The sequence below is a fragment of the Dermacentor variabilis genome, chromosome 1 (assembly GCF_050947875.1).
Source record: "Dermacentor variabilis isolate Ectoservices chromosome 1, ASM5094787v1, whole genome shotgun sequence".
Classification (NCBI taxonomy): Eukaryota; Metazoa; Arthropoda; class Arachnida; order Ixodida; family Ixodidae; genus Dermacentor; species Dermacentor variabilis.
In genome coordinates this window covers 222,474,757-222,500,525 of record NC_134568.1, presented here as the reverse complement: position 1 = coordinate 222,500,525, position 25,769 = coordinate 222,474,757, and the positions used below count along the sequence as shown (strand labels likewise).

General features: G+C 42.0%; 1 protein-coding gene across 6 annotated transcripts in view; it reads right to left on the bottom strand.

Annotated features, from left to right (window-relative positions):
• LOC142557642 (solute carrier family 66 member 2) overlaps nt 1-25,769 on the bottom strand; it is a 47,103-nt gene that overhangs the window by 14,982 nt on the left and 6,352 nt on the right. For 5 of the 6 annotated variants that reach the window (XM_075669629.1, XM_075669647.1, XM_075669655.1 and 2 more), the window contains 2 exons: nt 22,874-23,010; nt 11,820-11,888 (listed from right to left, as the gene is read on the bottom strand). In XM_075669629.1, coding sequence (XP_075525744.1) covers nt 11,820-11,888; nt 22,874-23,010 — 206 coding nt within the window. The remainder of the gene's footprint in view (nt 1-11,819; nt 11,889-22,873; nt 23,011-25,769) is intronic. The other variant, XM_075669673.1, reaches the window with a different exon arrangement.

Genomic DNA, 25,769 nt, shown 5'->3' with positions numbered 1-25,769 from the left:
ATTATAAGTTTGTCAATAGGCAGAGTATATAAATGCTAATCGTTAGATGCATTCAAGTTTTTTCCTTTGGTGTTCTTGGCCTGGAACATATTATTTTTTCATATCCTAAGGCTGGCCATATGATTATTTTGTATGCATTCACTCTGAAGCTAGGCAAGGCAGCTGAAAGTTTTTTTTCTTAAAAAACCAAGCTTGCATTGGGGAGGGGGGGGGGGGGACACTTCGCAGATGTTGTCTATATGATATTTGAAGTTTTAAAGTAGCAAACAGCCTGAACCATTGCTAATGAATGCGTTGAGGTAGAGTACATTTACTTGTCCCAGTTGTGCTGTGGTAGGAATTTTGGATAATTTCTTTCACAATAAGCTTTTTCATGTGTACTGTGCCCCCTGAAGGATGGAAAACATTGTGTCAATAAGTACATAGTGCACGATAAGCTGTACATGCAGTTTTGCTGCAGTGTCACTTTTGAGCACAGCTGAAGTCACAGGACATCAAACTGCAGCGACTGTTCTGATGCGTGTACACACACTCTACACACACCAGCTTGAAACCATCACTCCCGAATAGTGATGCATCAACAGATTATGCTTATAAAAGGATAAAATCTGTGGCTAGCATTTGCACCATGAATGACAGTCTGGACCCATTTTGGTACATATTGACACTGGCCATCGTAAGAAGGTCTGCTACAAATGTGCCTCCAAGGAAAATACAGAATTTCTGATAGTGATCACTAGCAAATTACATGACTGGGTCTCTATAGCTAGTGTGTTTTTAAATGGAGAGATTAGATGGAGTGAGAATGTGCAGGCATAAGTGTTGCTTTGCTATTCATATCTGTACGGCAAGCTATAAATGAGGAAATCATGTCACAAGTACTTATCCACATTCTCCTCATTGCATGTTGTTACTGGCTGTCCATGCCCCATCGGCCAATTTGGTTTCATGTATAATCTCTGCAACCTGTTTTAGAGGCAGTGTGTGTCATTCGAGTTTTCATTTAATCATTTATGCTATTTCATTAGCCATCACAAACGCATTTGAATGCATGTGAATTCTTGTATTTAGCAGTTTTTAATTAAAGAAACAGCTCCAACAACACTTTCAGAGGCTCAAAGATTGTTTACTCTCGGTTTCTACATAATTATGCCGAGAACTGTATGCCCTTTCAAGGAGCTGGACCACAAGCTACTCCCAGGAAATGCAGATACGTTCTCAAGGCATTGAATGCTTAAATAATGGCAGAAATGAAGCCTGAACACACAAAGCAAGCCTCCTGGTGACGTGTACCTCAATGCACAGAGTTGTGGCTCATATTACCCAGCTATCTTGGTCGCTTCTCATGGCGTGTTCAAAACTCCAGTGCAAAAAGCCTTTAGGTCAATGATGAACTTTCAACATTGCTGCCTGCAGTGGTATATTTTGTAAGGGCTGCTGAAGTGCGCACACAATGGGCACAGGCATTGCTAAGCTAAACTGCCATGCGAAGCAATTCATATAAATTAATAAATATGAAGAAATGAAGAGAGGAGGGAGGAGGATGAAAGCGATGGTCCCTCGTGGAACCCAGTTTAGGAACCTCTGCAGTAAGAGATTCTCCCCAAGCTGTGACCTTTCTGTTGGCACATTTAGAAAAAATAGGGAGACTATGAAAACATCAACACAGCTGCATTTTCATAGCATAAAGCACAGTGCTCTATTTGCACCAATAGATTCATGGAGGTAAATGAACTCAGCCACCCCACCAAAGCTGGAAAGCAATGAGCAATTTACAGCACTAGCTACATATACAATACGCCGCTGCAACAGCTGCCTAAATAAAGCGAGTTCCACTCAAAGAAAACAAGCAGCAGAAAATGCAACATCCCTGGACAGGTAAGACTTGTCACTGAGTAGTAAATGTTGCAATTCCTGGACAGCAAGGCTGACAGGCAGCATGGAAAGCGGCTAAAAGTTAAAACTGAACAGCAGAAAGGCAAGACTTGTCAGGTGATGAAACCAAACAAGCAAATACATAGTCAATAAAACCAACAATAGTATGGAACACCAAACATCTTTAACCCCTTGCGGAATGACATTACAAAGTTGTAAAGTGCTCTTCCCAGTGAATTCCGAAGTCATTATAGCCAATAAGTGTGCTCGTACATGCCAATCAAATTAATGGTAAAGTGCCAAATTCTGTTTTCCATAGTTTCATTGCAAGTTTTCCAGCTTCATCTTTTCTTATTCCTTCTTGACTAGCACTAACATTGTGTGCATCGTTTGCAAAAGGTCGGGAATGTGTAGTCTGCTTCTGCACAGGGTAGCTTGTCTAAAAAATGAACGTTATCTCATGTTTGTGCCTGTCTGTACTCATACACACAATCGTCTTTATTGTTGTTGTTCAGTGCTCTATACTCCGATTCATACATAGCAGGTAACCATATGAAAGCTCGAGAGACTTCTCACGCTGCACACATTCACAATCAAAAATAGTGAATTACATACAAATGAACGACATAGGTATGTAGCATGTACTTCAAAGTACACCATCTCATATGTTCATGTCACAAAATATGATGCAATTAATTATGTGCAGACATCACAGATCTGAACTAGCAAGGTGACACATTTCTACGGCCAGCAGCTACATGTGTACTGTTTATGCTCATGAACAAAACATAGTACGTATGTGGCATACTGAAAGCACAAATGTGCACAAATAATGCAACTGCAGTATTTGCATACCTTCTGCTGCACTGCCTGCCGAGTATGAAATGGAGTAGAGATGTACCTTATCATGAGTGAATTTTCACTGCTCCGTCTGACGAGTGCTGTGCAGCAGCTGTATATAAAAAGATGAAAGCTTTCAGTCTCCTAAATTGTTTTTATACACTGTTTCACATTTACCTTCATTAAATAGTAGTATCATAGAACATATATAAGTGCTAGACATAGCATTTGCCAAAGCTATGATGTGTGCCGTTCAATAGTGCATGGGCCAACTATGGCCAAAGAGCACAATGATATATGGTAATGAATTATCTATGTATTATGTATGAAATGATCAAATTAATTGCAAATGATAGATGTATGTGGCTGCAAAGAGGCCTAAAAACAGGCTGTTGTTTACCACATATAGGCATCAAAATGATGACAATGGCATATGCTGTAAGGTGAGCATAAATGTTTTGCTACGAAAAAGTGACATAATTAAATGTATACAAGCAGTACTGCCTCCACAGGGCTCTTGAAGTTAAGAGCCGAGAGGCCTGTGCTCTGAAAAATTGTCACTGTGGCTACAGCCTCGAAGGTGAAACTGTGCTGCACATGACCCGGCCAAATTATTTTTAAGATGTTAACTTCATCTAAAGAGCTAAAAACTGTTTTCAAGTTAAAAAGCGGTTCGTGACTAAGAAAAAATGCTGGGTAAAGTGGAATATGCTGACAATATACAGAATGAAAGTACTTTTTACGCTCAGTTTCTACTTCCCTGCACTGGACAAGGACATGAAGGCTGTCGCCACACCTTCGACATGACGGAGGATCACTTCTAGTCAGTAGCCAAGAGTGGGTACCGAAGGTAGGACCTAGTCTTAATCTACAAAGGAGCACTTCCTTGCATTGTGCTGTTTTCTCCAATACCCAGTATCCTAATCAAGGTTTGATCAAATGGAGCTTATTGGACACCTGGGTATCCCACTGTTTCTGCCAGTGCTTCTTGAGCTTATGTCGTGTGGCTGGAGTGGGTATGTTTGTGTCGGTATCACTAAAAACTACTGAGGTAGCGTTTTCATCAGCAGCTTCATTGCCTTTTACGCCATTGTGGCCAGGTACCCAGCATAGAATGAGGACTTGTTTACCCATATAAGTTGAGCATAGCAATGTATATAGTTCGTTAAAAAGCGTTTTTATGTTTTAGTAAACTCATTAGGGCTTGGGCTACACTCAATGAATCTGAGAACACAATAGCCCTGGTGAGATTTGATTGCGTTATGTTTAACTGCAGAGAGTATCACGTATGCATTTGCCATAAAAATATTTGTATGTGGATTCAATGTAACAGATATTAAAAATGGTGGTCTTAGTCTGTGTAAGCAACCTCAGCAGGAGACTTAGAAGCATTTGTACAAAATTTAGCAGAGGAATACTTCTCCTGAAGTTAAAGAAAATGCAAATGTATATGTGCCTCAGGTGCTTGTTTTGATATTTCTACAAAAAAGACACTGGATAGTCTGCCACTCCCAAGGAGGTGGAAGCCAAGTAGGAGCCATTAGGACATTCTCTAGAAGAAGGACGCCTGTTTATTCTGACAGTGTTTCCAACCGGAGGGACAGAAGAGGCCTAATGGCTGGGCAGTTACAGAACAGCCTTGTCATGGACATGTCATGAATAATGAATAATTGAATGACATGGATTATCTACATATGATTTTACCTTCAAGGCATAGGAGAAGCTTAAATATGTCCTTTGGAAGTATGAGACCATTTGTTAGAGTCAACTGGATTCTGAGGTTTTATGTGCCAAAACCACGATTTGATTATGAGGCATGCTGTAGTGGGGGACTCCAGATTAATTCTGACCACCAGGGAATCTTTAAAATGTGCCCCCAATGCATGGGACATGGGCATTTTTGCATTTTGACTCCATCAAAATGCAGTAGCCGCCGGCGGCATTTGGTTTGTTAGATTCAACGTACGGGCTTTGTACAGGACTATTCCTGAAGGCACATGTAACAAGGAAAGCACCCAAGCGGTGGATAGGATTTAACATTTTCAAAGCACTAGGCATAGCAGAATTATAGACTATGGCTCTATAGTCAAGGCATGAATGTATTAAACTTTTGTACAAGCTTATGAGAGATCTCCTGTCACTTCCCCAGGATGTGCGTGACAAGAGCTTCAGCAGATTAATAGTCTTGAGGCACTTCGTTTTAAGATATTTCAAGCGAGAGATAAAGGCTAGTTTACTGTCGAAGATAATACCTAAGAATTTATGTTCAGAGCTCACAGGTGGTTGTTCTCCATGGAGATTTACCACAGGGTCTGCTATTACACCTCTCTTGTTCAAGGAGAGGATGCACATACTTTTTTGAGGGTTTAGATTAACACTGTTCTCGTCCACCCACTTAGAAAATTTATTTAAACAAAGCTGTACTTGGTTGCTCGCAGATATGACAGTTACATGATTTGTAACCTATTTGGATGTCATCCACATATACAGAATGAAAACATTGTACGTGGTATGACAGTATGAAGCGAGTTCGTTTTGGCAACAAGTAGAGTACAGTTCAGCACACCACCTTGTAGTAAACCAGCCTTTTCTGTAAATGGACGAGACAGCATGTTACTAACTATAACACAGAACGTATGATAAGAGAGGTAACTATGAATCACATTCAGCAAGTTTCCTCGAACTCCCATTCCAGCCAGATCACGGAGAATTCCAAAACACCAAGTTGTGTTGTATGCCCTCTCCATCTCTAAGACTATAGATAAGAAAAACTGTTTATGTATAGAGGCATCATGGATATTAGTCTCGAAGCGGACAAGGTGATCGGTTATAAATCTACCTTCCCTGAAACTACACTGCAGGGGGTCTAATATTTCGTTACTTCCAAGAAAATGAAGGAGGCGCCAGTAGACCGTTTTCTCAAAACAGTTTGCCCAGGCAACTTGTCAAGGCTATAGGCCTGCTGGCCGAAGTCGGGTCCAAGCCATCTTTGAGAATTGGAATGATTATTGCTTCTTTCCAGGCACACAGAATGTGCCAGCAGAAAATCCGGCATTAAAGAGTGACAGTATCGTTTTGAGGGTTTAAGGGTTTAAGTGTCTGATCATGTTGTAAACTATTTAACCATTTCCTGGAGCCCACTTGTTACAACATTTAAGTGAGAGCTGAAACTCCACCAAGTTAAACGCATGGTTGTATTGTTCATTTCTTGTTTCTCTCCAATCAAGAGGGAGCCACTCTGCTTGTCTCAGATATCTACGGAAAGTATCTGAATAATGGGATGAACTGGAAATAAGCTTAATGTGGGATGCCAGAAAATCAGCCAGGTTTTTTAGATTATCTCCCTGTGTGTTTATAACGGCAGAGGTTGAGTCTGCCAGCCATTTAATATATGAACTCTGTTCCAAGCTCTCTTTTAGTCTGTATAAGAGTTGATGCCCGAAACATATTTTTTGCCAGCTTTCCCTTTTGGCACAGTGGCGCATTCTTCTACCCTCAGACTTTATTTTCTTGAAGATGATCACATCCTCTGTAGTTGGAGAGTTGCAAAGGTGACTCCAAGCCTCATTTTGATTTTTGTGTGCTGCCCACCAGAAAACACACTGTTTAGATGATGATCCATTTGTCTCGGGGATACATATTGACGCATCATCCATTATAAACACCGTCAAATATGAACTGCATCATTGATAGGAAGTGTATAGATGTTATCCTACATCAAATAAGTCAGGCCCCTGATCGTTTCCAGTCGGCACAGTCGACTTTCCACCGGGGCACATGTGGAGAGCACTCATCAACTTTTGTTAGTGTTATGACAATGGAGAAATGGTCGCTCCCGTGTGGATTTTTAATCACGTTCCACTCCAGGTATGGCACGAGTGTACTTGATGTGATGCTTAAATTTATAGGTGAGAATGTTTAGTTTGCCACGCTGTAGAAAGTAGGCTCTTTCTTGTTTATTAAGCATGCACCTGTGGAGAAGAGGAAGTTTTCTATTAGGTGCCCACTCACATCATAATGAGAATCTCCCCAAAGGTTGTTACGTGCATTTAAATCTCCTACTACAATATAAGGCTTGGCAAGCTCAGCGACAAAGCTCTGGAATTTTGTTTCGGAAAGTTGATAGCTGGGAGGAATGTGCAGAGAACTAATTGTGACTAGCTTATCAAACGGCACAGCTCTGATTGCAAGTGCCTCAAGGGGCATTTGCAGCTGTAAATGCTGGCAGGCAACATTCTTATCTACTACAGTCATGCCACCCGACGAGGTGAGAGTGTCGTTGCGGTCTGTGACATATTGTCAGAGAAAGTTTGTGCGAATGATTGAGGTGTGTCTCTTGAGCACACAGCAACCTTGGATTAAAGTTACGCAGGAGCTCCTTAACGTCATCAAGATTATGGAGCAAGCCCCTGACATTTCACTGTTATATCTGTGCATCCATATTGCAGGTGCTGTGTATCATCTAAGAGAGATTGATTAACTTAGGTCACAAGACCTTTCCGGGCCCCTTGATACGAGATTCTTTTTTTTTTTTTTTTTTTGCGATGTGCTCCAAGCAGCTGCGCCATTCCCTAGGCACCTGAGATACTGGAGTACGGGTGGTTGCATCCATTGCCTCTTCAGAGGCGTTGGATGTTACCCGCTGAGTGGGCACACTTTCGGGGTTTTCGGGCCTGTCTGCATGGGCAGTGGCCCTTGGTCCAGCGGACCCGGAGGTCAGCTGGCCCTTCATTGCAGGGGGGCACAACAGCACTGGCTGCTCCTACCAGGGGGGCTGATTGCGTAACCCCGTCACACTGCGTGTGACTCGGGCGGCCGCCGTAGGATGTGGCACTGCCCCCTGGCGCATCACATCAGCGCAGGCCGGATTAGACTGATTGTGGACAGAAAAATGCTTGCGCACTTCTTGGAAAGAAATGTTTAGTTTCACCTTGAGTTACATTACTTCTTTCTCTTTCTTCTATGACGGGCACGATCGCAAATAGGCTGGGTGGTCTTCGTCACAGTTGGAATAGTGAGTTGCGCAAGTGCAGATGTCTGAGGATGTCGTTAGACACAGCATCGGCATGGATTGGGCATGTATGGCCATACACAGAGCTTACAATATCCAGTTTCAATTGACTCAGGGTAAGTTCCAAAGGAAATGATAACATGCTTAGTTGGAATTTCCTTATCATCGCACCTGCTTTGGGCCCACTTAGACAGGGATTTCACCAAATGCAACCAGTTTCGAAAGTTTGTTGTATTGAATCTTGTCACACACTTATAAAAGAAGGTCGCCGCTTCCCATCTTAGTTACTTTGTAAGCTGAGCCAATGGCTTCTGTCAAACATTCTGCGACAACAAATGGAGATATTGTGCGGTCAGTCTAGCTTTTAATATTGGCTATGCACTACGCGGTACATGGAAAATGTTTTTTTCGGTGGCAAGAAAATGTTGAAGGTTTCATTGGTGCGCGCCCTCTTCAGGAAGTGATCAGGGAGTGGAGGGAAACTTGAAGTCATAGTTAATGTCACTATACTTGGCAAGAATGCCCGCCCCACCCACCTCGGAGCCCAATCAGGAGACATCGCAAGACTAGAAGCATTCTATTCTGTGTTCGCCAACGGCAGATTCCCACTATAACCCAACATGAATAACCTAGATTGGTTATGTCACACAAGGTTAACAGTCACTGCTTGGAAAATCAGAAGCAAAAGGAAGTGAAGAGAGGACAAGATAGACTGAAAGTGAGAGAAAAAAAAGAAAGGTCAAGATTGGAGAGGAGAATAGGAAAAGGCAACTACCAATGGTGCCATCCACATGAAGCTGAGGTCAAAAGGGTGTGTTGCCTCCACCAGAAGGGCCATAAAGGTCCAGGCACCCGGCATCGGCTCAACCCCCAGGATCCCCTTTTCCGCAGACACAGCTAAGCCATGCACGGTGGTTAAATGCAGAGGAGGGGTCCAAGCCCCATGTGCTCAGGTACGTGGTGTTGCAACACATTTGTCAAAGCTGTACTCTCACTTCAAAACCTTTCCCTCAAAAGTATTCATGCATGATGCAGCAGCCTTTACGCATCATAAATGCATGAAGATGCAAAAGCAAAACATCTAGCAGTCACAGGATCTATTCCCAGGCTGAGTGCATACCATCTTGTATGAGGGAGAAAGGATTCCTGTACTATCTGCAATAAGATGCACCTGGAACTTGTGTTCTACCAAAGAGAATGTCCCTTTGGTAGATGGTTAATTGAAGAGCACACATTTTCCAGCTGCTTCTGCACAGATAGTAAATAAAATACTAGAAGAAAACACAACGTCCCACTTGTTGGGATCAATGGAACACCCTTCACATTTTAGATGAATTGGTATAGTTAGGCTACAGCTATGGCTGCCCTTAAGGACTGTGTAAAGAACGATGGAACAAAAAATGTTAGGTGTAGCGTTAAGGGACAGGGAGAGAGCATTGTAGATAAGAGAGCAAATGGGGATAGCCAATGCTCTAGTTGACATAAAGATAAAAAATGGAGCTGGGCAGGCAATGTAATGTGTAGGGTAGATAACCAGCAGACCATTAGAGTTACAGAATGGGTGCCAAGGGAAGGAAACCACAGTCGAGGGCAGCAGAAAACTAGGTGGGGTGATGAAATTGGGAAATTTGCAGGCAGAAGGTGGAATCAGCTAGCGCAAAACATGGGTTATTGGAGATCACAGTGAGAGGTCTTCGTCCTGCAGTGGGCATAAAGATAGGCTGATGATGATGATGGCTGCCCTATTACCCTACATGTATGTATTTTTAATACTCATCAGTAGAAATACCTCATTTAACCTCAAAAACCTTAACCAACAACCCTTTTGACCTTGAATGATGAAAAAGTTCAACACTTTAGTATAAGAGCATTTTCACAAAAGTGGCATCAAGACCTTGGTTGTTCTGTCACTCAAAACACTTTTTTTTTGGGGGGTGGAGGCTCAGAAAAAAAGCTGTACATTCCTGAAAATATTCCATCCAAAAGTGAGGGAAAAAAAAGATATGTTCATTGAAGCTTTATCCTGGTTTTTAAAGGGTCTAAACATTGCCATTTGCATGTTATAATTATTTTGTAATAGACCACTCCTCTTCTTTATGGTTTTTATGCACCTGAGGTGTAGAAACTATCCTCAATAGCAAACATAATTATGATAAGAAATTACATTCCCATTATTCATTGCTGAACTAAGATCTTTGAAGATGCTGTGTTATACAAAACAGTAATCTGCAGCTGCTGTACTACCAAAACCAGTCTTTTTGCCTTCCTCACTAATAAAGTGGTATAGAATGGTGTCCTAACCAGCCACTATGCAATCCGATTGTATACAGTGGTTAAAGAACAGTTTGATTAGTTTAGTTAGAACACCTTTTTTACCCATGCATCATGGTTCACCAGCAGCAATATTTCACTGCTGTTCACGGGTACGATTACCAGCTTCAGCATCCAGGTTTTTATGGCATAAAATGTGAAAACACCCTTGTATTAAGATTTCAATGCAGGTTAAGGAAATCTGGCAGGCAAAAATTCATATGGCCTTCCTCACAAGTAGGGTTCTGCGATTTTGGATTAATCTGATAAAACCCGAAAAACACTCCCCAGTAAAAAAAAAAATGGCATTAGGATTTATCCGAAAAACTCCAAATTTCAGAGCTCTGAATTATGCTTACATGGCTATGCCATGAAAACATTCATAGAAAAGTGTTAGAAGCTGAACTCGTTCATTGTGACAACGAACTCCTCGTATAACCTGCTCATATATAGCTCAGGTGCCTAAAAAAATTTTAGACGAACCACTCTCAATAATTAGGTAAATCTACTAGAGGCTAGTCTACTCTTCTGCATGACGTGTACCATCTCTTTGCTGTGCACCTGCAGGCGCTGCTAAGTTGAAGAAACAACACATCTGGAACAACCTTTGGCATAGATGTTGGCTACATGCTTAACATTGTAGACAACGAGAAGGGCTGTGGATTTCTTGACAGCTTCTGAGAGCACTACGTTGCTGTTTTCAGAGAAATGGAGCTGCGTTGTGCAGCAAAACATTGCTCATGACGTGCACTACACCAGCAAGTCATTGTGGTGTCAGACTGTGAACACACGAAGTCAAAACCTCCAGCATCATTCAACTTGTATGGGCAATTTTTGGCAGTTTCACCACCAGGGCATGACACTATCTTGCTGGCAAGAGAGTTTTTTTAATATCAGGCTTATGCTGTTGAAGAAATCAATGCGCCCATAGCTTTATGGAAAAGCATGTATGAGGCTGGCCCATCTTTTATCATCCTGTATTGGACCTACTAGATTTTTCTCTAGCTAGCCCAAGTGTTAAAAGGGCGTGCCATAATGAGCCATTCCAACATTGGTAAATATGCATTATATACTACAGTAAATGGTAATGGCGACAAACCCTTCTGCTATTGTAAATGTTGAATGTAAATAAAAATTTTCCTGCAAATATACTGCCAGTATATTTCAGTTTCCTTCTTTCTCTCTTCTTTTTTAAAGTCAAACCTGTTCTTGAGCTATGGGTGAAACTAAAAGGTGAATCATGCTCAAAGGCAGAAAAATTCCAGTTTTCATTGTGCTGTAAAAAAAAAAGCTCCAATGTTTGCTGAAAAAATAAACTCCAGAAAACACCCTCCGATCTTGCCTAAATATAAACTCCTAAAACACAGAACCCTACTCATAAGCCAGGTACACACAAATAAATCAACACATGCTTTCTTTATATATGGTTAAAGCAAATGAATGCATGCAGGCAAGCCCAGCGCAACAAAGACACTGACAAACACAGAACAAAGGTTAGCTTAGGGAGACGAGAAAGTAAGCTTCAAGAATGTGAGATGAGAGAACACATGCATGCGTGGGGAAAAAAAATGTGTGGCTGTGCAGCTCTAGAAAAAAAAAAACGCACCCCTTTTCTGATCCAGGGGTAAAGTCAAAGGGTGATGACAGCCATTCCTTGGTAGCAGGAAAGAAAAGAGTTCAGCACTGAGCACCAGGCTGAGCAGAGAGGTAGAATGCCATGCAGTAGTGTCCCGCAAGAAGCAGGACAGACTGGTGGTGTGTGAGAAAGACTGGGCACACCTACCCCAAAGGGTGAGGTCTGGATTGGCCACATCCGCCGCCTGGAGGCAGGCAGGGTTTTCACTTGGGTTTTCTAAACCAACCACCAACACAGAGACACCATGTTAGAACCACAGCAACAACAACATAGCACAGGCTCCATGCTCTGGTTAAGTGGTATCCTCAGCAGGTCCCTTCTCTGGAACTGCCAAAACCCAAGCTAGAGATATGGCCCACAGACAGTCACAGCACCCTGAAAGAGCCCCTCACCAGGTCTCGCCATGTTGAGCTCACAAGCACAGAGCATACAATGCGCAATTACGATCGTGTCTGCAAAGTATTACATCACTATGCGCCGTGGAAAGGTCTGAAATTTCAAACCGAATGCTGTTTTCCCTTTTCCACGCGGCCACCGCACTCCAAACCAGAGGATGATGTACATGTGCTAGCACACCTATGTACACGTGCTCGTGCTGTGACGTCGCTCGTGGTGAAACGTGACTTCAAGAATTATTCAAGGCAACATCTGTTATTTGTGTAATATATTGCTTGAATAGACGAATTAAAGCTCAGAGAAATAATAAAACACAAGAACTGAATGTCTGCGTGCTTTTGTTTTACTTCGCACAGCAGCAAGAGAGATGTACTTCTGTTTCATCTGCTTGTTCCCACGTCATGCAGTTGCGCACGCGCAGACGCCAGAACTATGTCATTCTTCACTGGGTTCCAGCGCGGATCATGCTCTGTGGTCCACTTGTGTCTGCCTCAGTATTCGTGTAGCACTGACTTATACTGCGAGTCAGGTGTCCTCGTGCACAGAGCGCGAAATCTTGCGCTGCGTGAAATGAGACAATCACAACAGCTCGTGTGCGACACCGTCAGCAAAAGTACGCCACACTGCAAGAAAGCGGGGCCCGTGACGTGTGCGTCACGCGATCTATGAAGTCCAGTATGGGAGAACACAGGGAAGGAATTTTGCTTACAGAGGCTAGACAGGGCAAGTGGAGAGAGCGTCTCGCCTGGCAGTGGAGCTCGCCTCCCGAAATCATGGGTCTGCGGCACTGAAATATTTATATCTCGGCTATTAATGAAACAATTTGAAAAGTTTTTGCGGCAGAACGCGCCCTAGAGGGCACGTAACAACTTCCAGCGCATAACCGAAATTTTCTATGTGGCCTGGTGAGGGGCCCTATTAAACATGCAAGAAGCTTTTACCACAAAAACCTCACTTATCACTGCTCTACAACATCAGCTGTACTGTACTTACAAGTCACTTGCAGCACTTCCAAAGGTATGATGTGTACACTGGCAATATACTTGCGCAGCGGAATATAGTTCTGGGCGTACCCATCCAAGTATTGGCGGGACCAAATAGTTCTATTTTTGCTTGGTACGTGGTACGTTGCAGTGATATGTGATGTTAGGACCTTTGCGCATGCACATTGGTACCACGTATTACTGTGGCAGTGAGCAGACGACGTGACATGGACGAACACATCTCGAGAGGCATTCCGCATTCCTATTAGCTAAAAAGTCCTGCAGATTCCCCAGTGCTGCAAACGACTTGTGACATAAGAGTACAGGCACTTTTGGCTAGACATCTTCCTTCATGCATCACACAAACATTATAACACTGGTCAGCACTGGCAGCATTAACCCCAGTCAATATAAGCAAATGGAGGCAGTATTGGCAGAGTGGCAGTAGCTGCAGTCAAACCCCAATATATAACAAACACAGATGTACAAATTATCAGGTGCAACACAGAAACATTAAAGTATGGCTGGCCATGCCTTATATGTACAGGCTTTCTACTGCAGTCATGGAACCAAGAATTCAAGATATGATGCAATATCAGCTGCAGTAAAACAAACATTTGTTTACTTGCAGTTCAAATTGCTTATTCTGGTAACTAAAGTGCGGAACCCTCAGGAAGAGCAACTTGCAACTGCAGCTATCCAATCGTTTTAGTAAGCTGATGAGCATAAGCATGCATTCTGGATGAGCATGCACATTTTCACCAGCAGCTTGACTTGGCTGGTCTGACATCTGCCAGTCAGGTACTCACATACAGCATGATCACGCCAATCGTGTCACCGCCACTGTCATTGAATCATGTCGCACGAGTTGCATGTTAACAAAAACAGATAATTTGTGTCCTCTCATGTCCCTTGTACCACTACTGCAAGCCAGTGACAAGCCAGGAAAAGCATCTCCTATACAAATGGCAAGAAGCCAGCTTGCCCGAGCAAGCTGCTCAGCGAGCAATCAGGAAAGGTTTTTTTGGCCCATTAATGGCCTACGGTGCCAATAAATAGCATCATGCTTGCACCTATTTAGAGCTGACCTGATCGCAAATTTGTTTTTGTTGACCACCTGTGCGCATTTATAAAAAAAATGTCAGTGTTAAATGCGACATTGTTATAATGAGGCTCTGCTGTATGCAGTAGTGTGTTAGGTTTCTAAACAACATGAAATACTGTCTGCATTTACGATGCACTTTCAAACTGCTGTCATCATCATCATCATCACGCCCAAATGGCAGTGACACAGAGCCCTCATATAGAAGCACAGCGTTGTTTGTGAGGAGCACTGAGCTGCCCATTAATGACACTTCTGTCAGAGTAATACAAATGCCTTCCGTTAATTCGACCCTGACGGGATTGACGAAACTGACCTTATTTATCTGGCGTAGAAACGCATCGCTGATTCCTTTGGCAGTACTTGCCCTATTCTAACATGCCCCCAAATCAAGCACGCGCTGGCTTTCTTGGTTTCATTATATTAGGAGAATACTCCACTGATATAAAGAATGACCTACTAAATTTTATATTTACTTCGCTATATTTGATAATTTGCTATATCAGTGTGCATTATATTGAGGCTTGACTGTATTTAAGCCCCTTAAGATGACTTAATAATAAAAATAAAATGCTATTCCAATAGGCAAAATGATGTAACAATACTTTTGCATGGAGAAGGTACTGAGCCATTAAAAATAAAATTTTAGGCTGCCAAAACCAAACATCCCTTCTTTTCATGAACATTACTATCAATGCTATGTCCTAATACTAAAATAATCTGGAAATTTACAAACTCTACATCCTGGCCATCGATACCAATGTGATCATTACAATTTTCCTGTATTGCAGAGGACATCGCTGACACACTTGACTTTCTATTCTGTATTCACTGAAAAACTTCAAGGTTGCCTCCTCTTGTATCCCTACTACACTCATGCAATCATCCCTGGTATCACATTTGAAATTAAAAGCATATATGCATATAATAAAAATAATCAATTCCCTGAAACTAATATAAATCTGATCGAATCAACAGTACAAGTGGAAAAATGCTGAAAAATGCCAAATACACTCCTTGTATTCTTTAAATCGCACATATTTATCAGCAGCCTTTTCAACCAGTAATGTACTGAAATGTTAGCAAAATCCCTCCAGTGCACAAAAAAGGCCCTCTATCATTATAGAAAAGCTACCACCCTATATCTATTATACGTGTCCCAATAATGCAACATGCAATCTACTCAGATGTCATGAAACTTTTGCTAACTGTTCATCCAAACCAACATTTTTTTTTATGTGTGATGTACTACCCAACTGGCTTCATTCATACATGATAGCAGTACTAGCCTTGACATAACTGTGCCTATCAACACCGTTTATCATAGATTTTGGAAAAACTTTTGACATAACTGCCCGCCGATACCTACTACTCTAACTTTCCCATTTAAAACTTAACCCCCCCTTGTCCAAAGTTTGGTGCAGGATTCTTTTTGTTAACTAGCAGTACTTCGTATGGGCAAACAACCGTCAATCAAATATGACTCCAGCTGTCTCAGTCATGCGTCAAGTCACAGTTCCAGGTCCATCACTCTTTCTAGTTCATATAAAATGACCTACGAGCTAACTCATCTTATAACATTTGTTTATTTGTCAATGAGCATATTATTTACAGCAGGATAATAACAATGCCAACTTTGACAAACATCAATGTCATGTGAATCACATTAACGAATGGTAGTCAATACCCAGCAAATATTTCTGAATGCTACTAAAGAAATTGCACTACTTCCCTTCAGTTACCAGCTATCTCATTTCAAGCTAAGCTACACCCTCTTCAGTTCATAGATATTATCCATATGTTCATAGAAATATTTAGGCATCCACTTATCTATAGGCTCAACTGACCATTACACAAAATTAGCATTATAAATCATGCTAATCACACCCTTGCTTATTTAAATCATAACTTGCACTTCCCCCGACCCTTGGTAAAACTACTTGCTTATCTTACTCCAGTAGGGCTGAAGCTCAGGTACGCCTCCACAATATGGAACCCCCATCAGGCTACCTTTTAGACATGCTGGAATTCAGGTAATATGGAGCTGTGAGGTTATACAGCACTAGATGTGCAGACCAACCTTCCTGGTGTTGAGTGCTGCTGTAAAAATTCAAGGCTTTTCATTCTCCACAAATCAGTAATGGAAGCGGCCCTTGGTCTTTTGGAAACATCTTAGGGACAGGAAAAATTGCAGTTTGGAGCAGAAATATATGCTTTTAGAGCAGAAAGATTTGCTGTTTTGAGCAAGGAAACAACGCTTTGGAGCAATAACTTACCGCTCTGGTGTTAACAGAAAAAGACGATCTATGAGTTAATACTTTCTGAGAAATTGCATTCATTATGTATTATACTAAGATGCAAGTTTCTTTCTACCACTTTCTATTCCATTTTCTTATTATTATAGAAAAAAATGAAGATAAATGCAGGTTTAGCCCAAATTCACAATTATTTCTGCATTTCAATAAAGAGTTCATTTCTCCCAAGCTGTCATGGCTTCGTTATCCCTTTCATCGGCTATTCATTTCATCTGTAAAAGCGTTTCATCTGCTTGACTCATGTCTACACATTAATATGCGCAGCGGCCCAATTCAAGGATGCTATTTTTGTTGTTATGCCCGCAGGCACAGATCATGGATGGAATAGCATCTGTGTTGTGTAGCTTTTGCATCTGTGTCTACTTCCTTGTCCCATTTTTGCTTTCTTTTTTTTCCATGTCCAGGCTGCCTAGACGTAATAAAATGCGCCGTATGCAAAGGTGCATCGATCAGCTGTACCCTCACAGTTATGCGTCACCATACTATATAAGATAATTACTCCTAAGCTACGCACAGCAGATGTAAAACACTAATAAAAGATGTGTAGATACCACTAATGGAGCATGAAGCAAGCGCAAATATCTAGCAATTCTAGCAGCGAGAAATCACGTGCCATGAATGTGCACACAGTTACAAATAAGCATCAATAAATGCAAAAAAAGAAAAGCGATCTTCAGCTAAATAGCCAAAGTATCAGTCCTATTGCAATATGTCCATCGCTGATCAATTCCTTGTACCTGCTTTGATTATTCGGACTTTGCCATGGCACTGCCGCATTCTCCATGGACACTGGCAGATGCAGAAAGGGAGGGTGATCCCAGGCCCTGCCCGAGATATGCTCATATACTTCAGCGTCGACAAAATTGAATGTTTCTTTTTTGTCTCCTCGAAGCAGGTGCCTGTTGGTTTGGGCATGGCACAATATATGCGATAAATAACAATTTGGCACCGCATTTAGCAGCACTTTCTTCATGCGCAGTTTTGCGCAATAGGTGCAGCATTTCATCAATGACAAATTCTAATCACTCGCCATTTAGCTCCAACTGGTTGCCACAAATGTGGTCATCAACCACATTACATTATGCAATTTTACGTGCCAAAACTACATTCTAATTATGAGGCAGGCCGTAGTGGGGGACTCAGGAATAATTTGTACCACCTGAAGTTCTTTAATATACACCTAAATCGAAGTATACGGGTGTTTTTGCATTTCACCCCCATCGAAATGCCGCCACCGCAGCCAGGATCCGATCCTGCGACTTCATGCTTAGCAGCCCAACATCATAGCCACTAAGCAATCATGGCAGGTCATCAACCACATGCGCATACTCCTGCACATCTATTATTTTTCATCCAAGCAGCAAGATGCTTGAGCAATTCACTAGCCAATGCTGCATTCTCCTCTTTCCCCAACAACTTTAAAGCTTACAGCATGTTCAGTAGTAGTTGTCACAGTATGTTCATCTAATAACTATGTGCTAATGTTCTAGTTCACTTCTGATAGCCATAGTATTCAGCAATTCTGGGAAGCATTATCAAACACTGGAGTGAAGCACTTGCCCTTTGCTAATGCAATTTGGTATCTTTATGGCCTTAGCAATGAATATTAATTTCTTAATATATGTATTACCACTTGTACTTCTTTCTTATTTTTTCTTATGCCATCTAGTGGGGCTTCTTGAACTTTTATCTTTGTATTTTCTAACATTTAGGCTTTAGTTCTAGCAATTTTCTGCAGCTTATGTCTTTTGCATTTGCTAATTCTTTAATGCAGTTGTTCTTATATTGCCCTTTTTTCATGTGTTTTGGATATTCTGACTACAGTTAAACCTTGATATAACTAACTTCAATATAACGAAATTCTCGATATAACAAAGTGTTTAACTTTTAATAACCTCTTGTTCATAGAACACCATGTATTTAGAACCTCAATATAACGAAGTGTGTTTGTATGCAATTTCAATATAACAAAATTTCACTGCTGCCATGCGGATGCAGATGGTCAAACGATCGAATTACAAGCGGCTGCTTGCAAATGAACCTCTCAAATCACACGTCTTGCGACAGGAGTGACCACTCAAGTGGAGTCGCATCATGCTCCGTATAAAGTCCAAGTGCGATAAGATCCTATCGCGCCCCGCGCACTGTGCGCTTTAGGTGCCAGCGAAAGTGCAACAGTGAGAAAAGGAAGACGGTGGCTTCACGAGTGATGCCCTCCCACGCGAACAAGGGGAAAGAGAGGGAGGAGAGCTCCTTCGCGGTAATACAATCAAGTGCGCGCAAGGGGTAAGTTGGTGCGCGTCTTGGCCGTGGCTGTCTTGGCCGTGGTTGCGTGTGGCTGTAAGCACAGATGAGGGCACACACAGCCGCGCACCCTGCTTTAGAGGTTATCTGCTGCATGTGCAAAGAGTGGGCGTGCCGAGACAGCGTGGCACCATGTAAGCTGTCTTCCCGTGCGTTGAGTATTGGAGGTTGCGTAATCTCGAGTTTCGGTGACCCGTTGGAGCGAGAGACAGACGAAGCATTCGCTTCCCACTGCCGGCGCTTTTCCTGATAGCATCGTCCCAGTGCGGGCGGCGCTATCAGTCGCGAGGGCGGAGTGCACGTGATAGCGTGGCTGGCTTCGCTTAATTCGTACTGCAGATGTGAAGATATCGTTGATGCACGCGGCATAATACCATATCATTCGTCACCGACTCCTAAATTTATCAAAATGAATTGTTTTCTCATTCACATTTGCTTTTTTCGAACGCCCGATAATTTTTACAATTTTGCGGCCCCTTTCCGTGTAAGAAAAATAGATAGGTGACTGCACTTATTTGCATAAAAGGTCGAATTTCAATACAATGAAACTTCAATATAATGAAGCAAATTGCTGATTTTATCAAATTCGTTATATCGAAGTTTAACTGTATTTGTATTTACTGATTTACATGTTTATTGAGCTTTGAATTCTTTGTTTGCTGTTTTCCTTTGCATTTGCTCTTAGCACTTATTTTGATACATTCACACCACACTTCATGTAAAATTCCTCCAACAGCAATATCCGAGGCACTTAATTGAATGAACAAATAGTCACTAAAATTTCTATTTGCATTTCTTCAGCACAGAAAAAGTTATTACTGGAGGAAATAAAGGCCAGCATTTTATTTTAAATTCCTCACCCAAGACCCACGACACTGCGACTATGCATGTCAATGTCGCATCACAAATTTCAGGGTACTTTTGTTTATATTAAGCCATTTTTGTGTGAAGAACATTCCTAAGCTTTCCAGGTTGAGTTCTTGCTTACATACAAATACAACATACTCAATTTATATTCATAAACAATTACCCAGCCCCTAGCAAACACTGCCAAAATTCATGTCGTTGAGGCCTAATGTTGGAATGTCACGGCAGTGTGGCCACCTGCCCTTCATCTTCACATCTTTATTGGTTTATTAAGTCTTTGCTCAAGGTAGGACTGGTCTATCAGGTATCCCAGAATTATAATAGAACAACATATATTTTGACTTAACCCTTTGAGGGTCCCTGCCGTACATGTACATAAGCACAAACAAATTTCGGATGGTCAAGGACATACATGTCTGGCAGTGATGGCAAGATTGAAAGAACACACTTTTTATAACGAAGCACCGCCAAGCGTCACATCGGATGTGCTGCTGCCTCCCATGAATTGCAAAAAAAAAAAAGAATGTTATTGTGTTGCCATCTCTCAGCTTCCACCAAATCTGCTTTTTTGCTCTACACTATGGTGGCCTACGAGTATTAACGCTTCGCCTAGTTTAATGCCATGTGCTCAAGCCTGTGCTTCAGGGGTGCTGTAACGTAAAGCTATTCCAAACTTTTTTTATCCCAATTTTGCAATCAGCTCTCTGCAATCGGTCAAAAACATTTTTGGACCACTCCCACTTTGCCTGTCTCTCAGGCGACGTCACGAAAACCGTGATAGCTCCTCATCTAATATGATGTGTGCATACTGATTATGCATGACTGGAACGAGCAAAAGAAAAATTGTTATTTCTTATTTCTGATTCAATGCCTATTCGCCATTAGCCCTCTGCTATTGGTCAAAAGTTTTCAGGCTACACCCACTTCACCTGCCTGTCGTGCGACGTCACAAAACCGAAAAAAGCTCACCGCATCAAAGTGACGTGTACACATTAAAGATGCATTAATATGCGGAATAAAACTGAATTTTTTTCTGAATAGCCGCAGGCTGGCCCATTCCGAAAGGAATAAGAGATGGCTGCCACCCATCACTCAGGCACTGGCTACTCGCACCTGCCGGAGAACATGGAGTTATTTGTGCATTAATAAAACTTTTCGTGTGGCCGTGTAACATTCTTGAGCACTTTCAGCCCGTTTACGACCTCGCTCTGCCAACTCTTCTTTGCTGAGGATCCGTTTTAGCGGCATTCTTAACCTTCAATTGCACACTGCTGCGATTTCCAACCAGCCACCACAAGCTAAGGGAAAGCGGACCAATCGCAGATGCCGGCATCACTCCCTTCAACCAGTTATCTATTTTCAGTGTGCCGGCTCGGCCCCATCGAAACAATCTCCACTTGAGCATGCTCACCTCGCCTCCTGGCAGCCAATTACAAATGAAAAACCGCTCAATGTAGGCAATGTTATTAATTTTGAAAGCAAAGAAAAGTCACCTCCCATGAACCAGGAGGGCATTTGATTGGGCTGTTCAGGCAATGCTGTGGGTCACCACCCAATGCTTGCGTCGGCGGTTACGCAAACTTGACGTCAGGAGATCGGAATTAAAACATATTGGAATACTTTTACGTTACAGGGCCCCAGATTTAGTATTATCATGCATGCTGTTTCAAATCATGGGGCCTCTTAAAAATTGATTTACTATATCTAATTTGTAATCTTTCAAATTGTTACCGTGAGATGCTCGTCTGCATGGTTTTCCCCCAGGCTTGCAGTTATATTGTGTACAGGCAGGCACTCGCAAACACAAGATGCCACTGTACACAAGCTTTTTTTTTTTTTTTGCAACATGTGTGATAGCTGGTTGTAGCTCGTTGAGTGATACAACCAGCACCTCCTCCATTTTTTTCAATGCCAGCCAGATGCGGCCGATCCAACCATTCACCACCCTCTCCTAACCTCCTTTTCTACTCTCTCTCATTGGCTAGCATTCGCGTCTGCTTTACGGTCATGGGGGAGAGTACGATCTGGCTGGCGCCTCACTACGGAAGTTGAAGGAAGACCGGCAGACGCATGATAACCTGACAGACACAGGGACGGAGCATGTACCGCTACTCCAGCGGAACAGCAGTGCCGCGAGTTCAGACACACAAGTGACACACGCAGTCATACCATCTGGGTAGCGTCGCATCCCGCCAACTCACTGAACTAAGGCACACCAACAGCTCCCATTGGGAAGCGAGCGATTGCACTGGCATTGAAGAAATAGAGCAGGCGTTGGATACAACAAACAATTACTGCAAGTAGCTCATTCGCTTAGTACTTCTGACAGCCACAGAACTGCAGGGTTTGTTTGTGGGTGCACACATGGCATGCCTCAATTTTGCTACGGCCGCATCGGCTGGTTCTTTCAAAGCTATTTGAAAGATAAAATTAGGTTTGTGAATTTTACTATATTTGCACAGAAGTAATTATGGTGTATTTATATACTGAAAAATAAACCAGATATTGTAACATAACAAATTTTATGGCACTTTAATGTCAACTAAAACATTTTTGTAACCTTTTTTTTTTTTAAGTAAGTCATTCCGAGGACCTGAAATCTGCAACAAAAATATTGGCTCTGGAGGGACGAATTTCACAAAATAATATATTCAGCCCTCAAAGGGTTAATATTTCTTTATGTGTATACTACAGTTCACTTGCCTGATGCATTTAACAGGATAAACACTATTTCATAGAACTATGACTGATTGCCAATGCTCATTGGGGGAGTTTACCGATACCTTTCATCCTGGTCAAACTCTTGTGGTCCATGCAATGAACTTAAGCTGCTGCACTACTTTAATATAGTTCCCTGCTGGGCTAGTCATTGTTTCATTCTTCATAGAGACGCAGCAGCATGAGAAGACAACCATGAAGAAAGGTCAGATAACAGGATAATGCCCATCCTGTAATCGTCCACAATTTTTTTTTCAATGGACTTTTCACAATGGTGTATTTTGAATATCTATACTCTCACTCCTTCATGAAAAATGTTATCTATAATGCGCAAGATCCTACTGGTCTGATTTTTTTTTTTTGTGTCCCAAAATAGTGCTTCTGTAATTGAGGTTCGGTTATCACCAAAACAGGTTTTAGCAGAAGCTTCCACTATGCAGTAGCAATAAAGGAGAGAGAGAGAGAGACAACTAAAGATGAAGAACAAAGCTAGAGGGAGAAAGAAAATTAAATCACCTGTAAATCTCTGCTTTGGTTGAGGCACAATGGTGCTAAGGTTGTGTGTCTTCACACAAAGTTGGAGCATGAGGAACATACATGCTGACATAACAACACTCTGGACCAACAGTGGAAGCTCGAAAGGACGTCCAAACCTGTAAAATGGGTGTAAAATGCACATAATGTTGAACGTTACAGGTAACAAAAGCACTGAAGTTAAGATGACCAAGTATTTTCTTTTTTCAAAAATAAGCAAGAGCACTGTAACAAGAAAAAATGAAAATGGCAGCAAAAACTTAATTCTATGTTCTACTATCACAGGGCACAGCTAGAGAGACATCAATTCCTAGGCTGATTTTCACAGCTCCCTCACTTCCCACCAAAATGCCAAAAGAAGTGCTAATGGGAAGGGATCCTTAAAGGAAGCTTCATGCTCCCTTCTCATTAGCATTGAAGACATAGTGTACCCCCTGGAGCATGAATTTGGCATATACAGCCACGCATCAATGTAATAAAGTCGTACTTGTGGCAAAAAATTTTGTCAAGAATTTTAGTGTTCTAAGTCTCTCTATTTCAAAAGCAAAATTACTTCACACGTTCCCACAAGAAACTCAACCAATAATGGCAGGATCAAAAACACTGGCCTATGCAGTTAGACATCACGATGAGAGTAAAACTTTCACACAGATTATGCCTACTGCTAGCAGCCGCCATCACATGGACACTGTGTACATGTGTTTTAACATTGCCCCACACAAGGCTGCCATTTTGCTTGCTTACAATGTTGTAGCAAGTCACAAGGTGAAGACCAACACATTGTCATTTGCTATATTTGTTCATGATAATAACATGGTACGATGACATGGATACCTCCCTATTTCTCCCCTGCTTCTTATTTTTGTCCTATAACCAGAACTGCATCCACTCTTCATGCCTCGGCAGCATGCGGAGGGAGGGGAGCTTTGTCTAGGAGCGCAGAGCAGCGAGGGCACAGGCACATAGTGGAAGAAATTCTTTTCACCCTTGTGACCGTGGCCAGACATGGCCAGATCCTACAGCAATGCTAAGAGCAGAGTTTGTTCGGTTTAGTTAGCGTTCCTGCTGGGTGCTTACCTACATTCTTCCCCTCTCATTTTTCTGGGAACATGGTCTGCCCTACTCTAGCAAGAATGGCACATGCTGCCTAGAGTGAGCATAGATAATGATGCTTTCATGTGGCTGCATTTGATGCTGGAATTCAGCACAACTGACAGCAAATGTCGATATCAGAGCACTGCTCTAGTTGTGCTAAAGAGGGGCAACTGGACCTTTATAGTACACAGTGGTCAGCACTATTTCCTACAACAGAATGCAAGCAGCCTTTGCTTGCATGCTACACAGCATCAGCAAAGACTGAGTCGAGTTTTATCCTGCGCAAGTAAAAAACATTTTCTATACTGTTTGCTTTTTTAACTCTTTGAGATCATTCCAGATAAACTTTAATCTTCAGTGAGGTACTTTCATCTCTGCAGCAGGTGACTGCACTGCATGCTCATTAAATATTTTCTGGACACTGCAATGCATAGAAAATAAGGCATTATCCTGCATATTCAAGACTAGTTTACATTTTTCTTCGATTTGTTACCTGTCATGCCTGCGCATGTGCTGCTTGTGTTATCATCCTTCCATTTTATTTTATGTACTCACTGTTATATTGCCTACATAAATTGCAATATAAACAAGGTCAACACACACCTGAAAATGCATACTTGAAGTCAACAGTGGGCGACCAAGGTAACCCTCAGCCTGGAGACAACATTTTGACAAGGGGACTTGTCATTGACAGAGCGACGAAAACAAGTAGTACGTGATGAAGGCCCTGACAAAGACAAGTCCCCTTGTCGATACGTTGGCTCCAGATACATTCTTTATTCAACCACTGGCAATCACTTCAAATTTCAATGCGTAATTTATTAAGAAAAATTTGCACGATGGCTTAGCTATTATCATGAGCCCTTTTATGCCTAATTCCATGTGCTTATACATCTCGTAAGACATTTGGTTTAATCTAGTACAGGTTGGACATACTCATTATAGATGATAATAACAAACATTGGAAAGGGGGAGTAAAAGGATGGATGTATTGAGCCACTCCACCGGGTGCTGTGCACTCTAGTGGCGCCAGTTTTGCGCGTATGCCTGCTGTACCTGCGTATCATTAAATTTCTTTGCTTTATTATTCACATGCCAGGGACGTTCACCTCAACATCCTCCTGACAAATTTGCACATGTAGGCAATGTGTCACCTGCCAACCACTACTTGGGAGGCAGAGAACAAAACACCCTACACTGAACCGATTCACAAACCGGTTTGGTGTTACAAACCAGTTTACAAACCATTACTGTTTATTTCTGCGAACCAGAACAAAATTGCAGAACACTGAACCTGAGCCAAATCTATAGTTTTTTTTTTTCTTCTTTTCTTCAGCCCCTCATTAGTAGTTGGTCGCTTGCAAAGGACCTTGCTAACTCACCATGCTGCCAGTAAAGCTATTGAGGGAGACTCGCCACCACGTTCAAAAACGGGCACAAACTCCAAGCTCTTCCTTGACTCCACAAAGTGAAGAGCACAGTGCTGTTCCTCAATTGAAGAAGACATTGTACTTCAATAATATTACTTGGCAATTTTTATAGTGGGTATCTGCTTAAGAAACCCACCTTCACTCCAGTGAACTTGCTTAGATGCTGGAAGCACCTCTCATTACAACCTTTTCCCTCAAGAATCACAGTGGAGGGTCATTGAAGTGCAATAACCACTTGGTCGAGAGACAGCACTGCCCTGCACTTTCTTGAGTGCAGTGTTGAGCAAGGGAACATTCTACAATACAAGAATCCGTGTTCATGCAGGGCAACTGCCATTTACACCTATAACAAG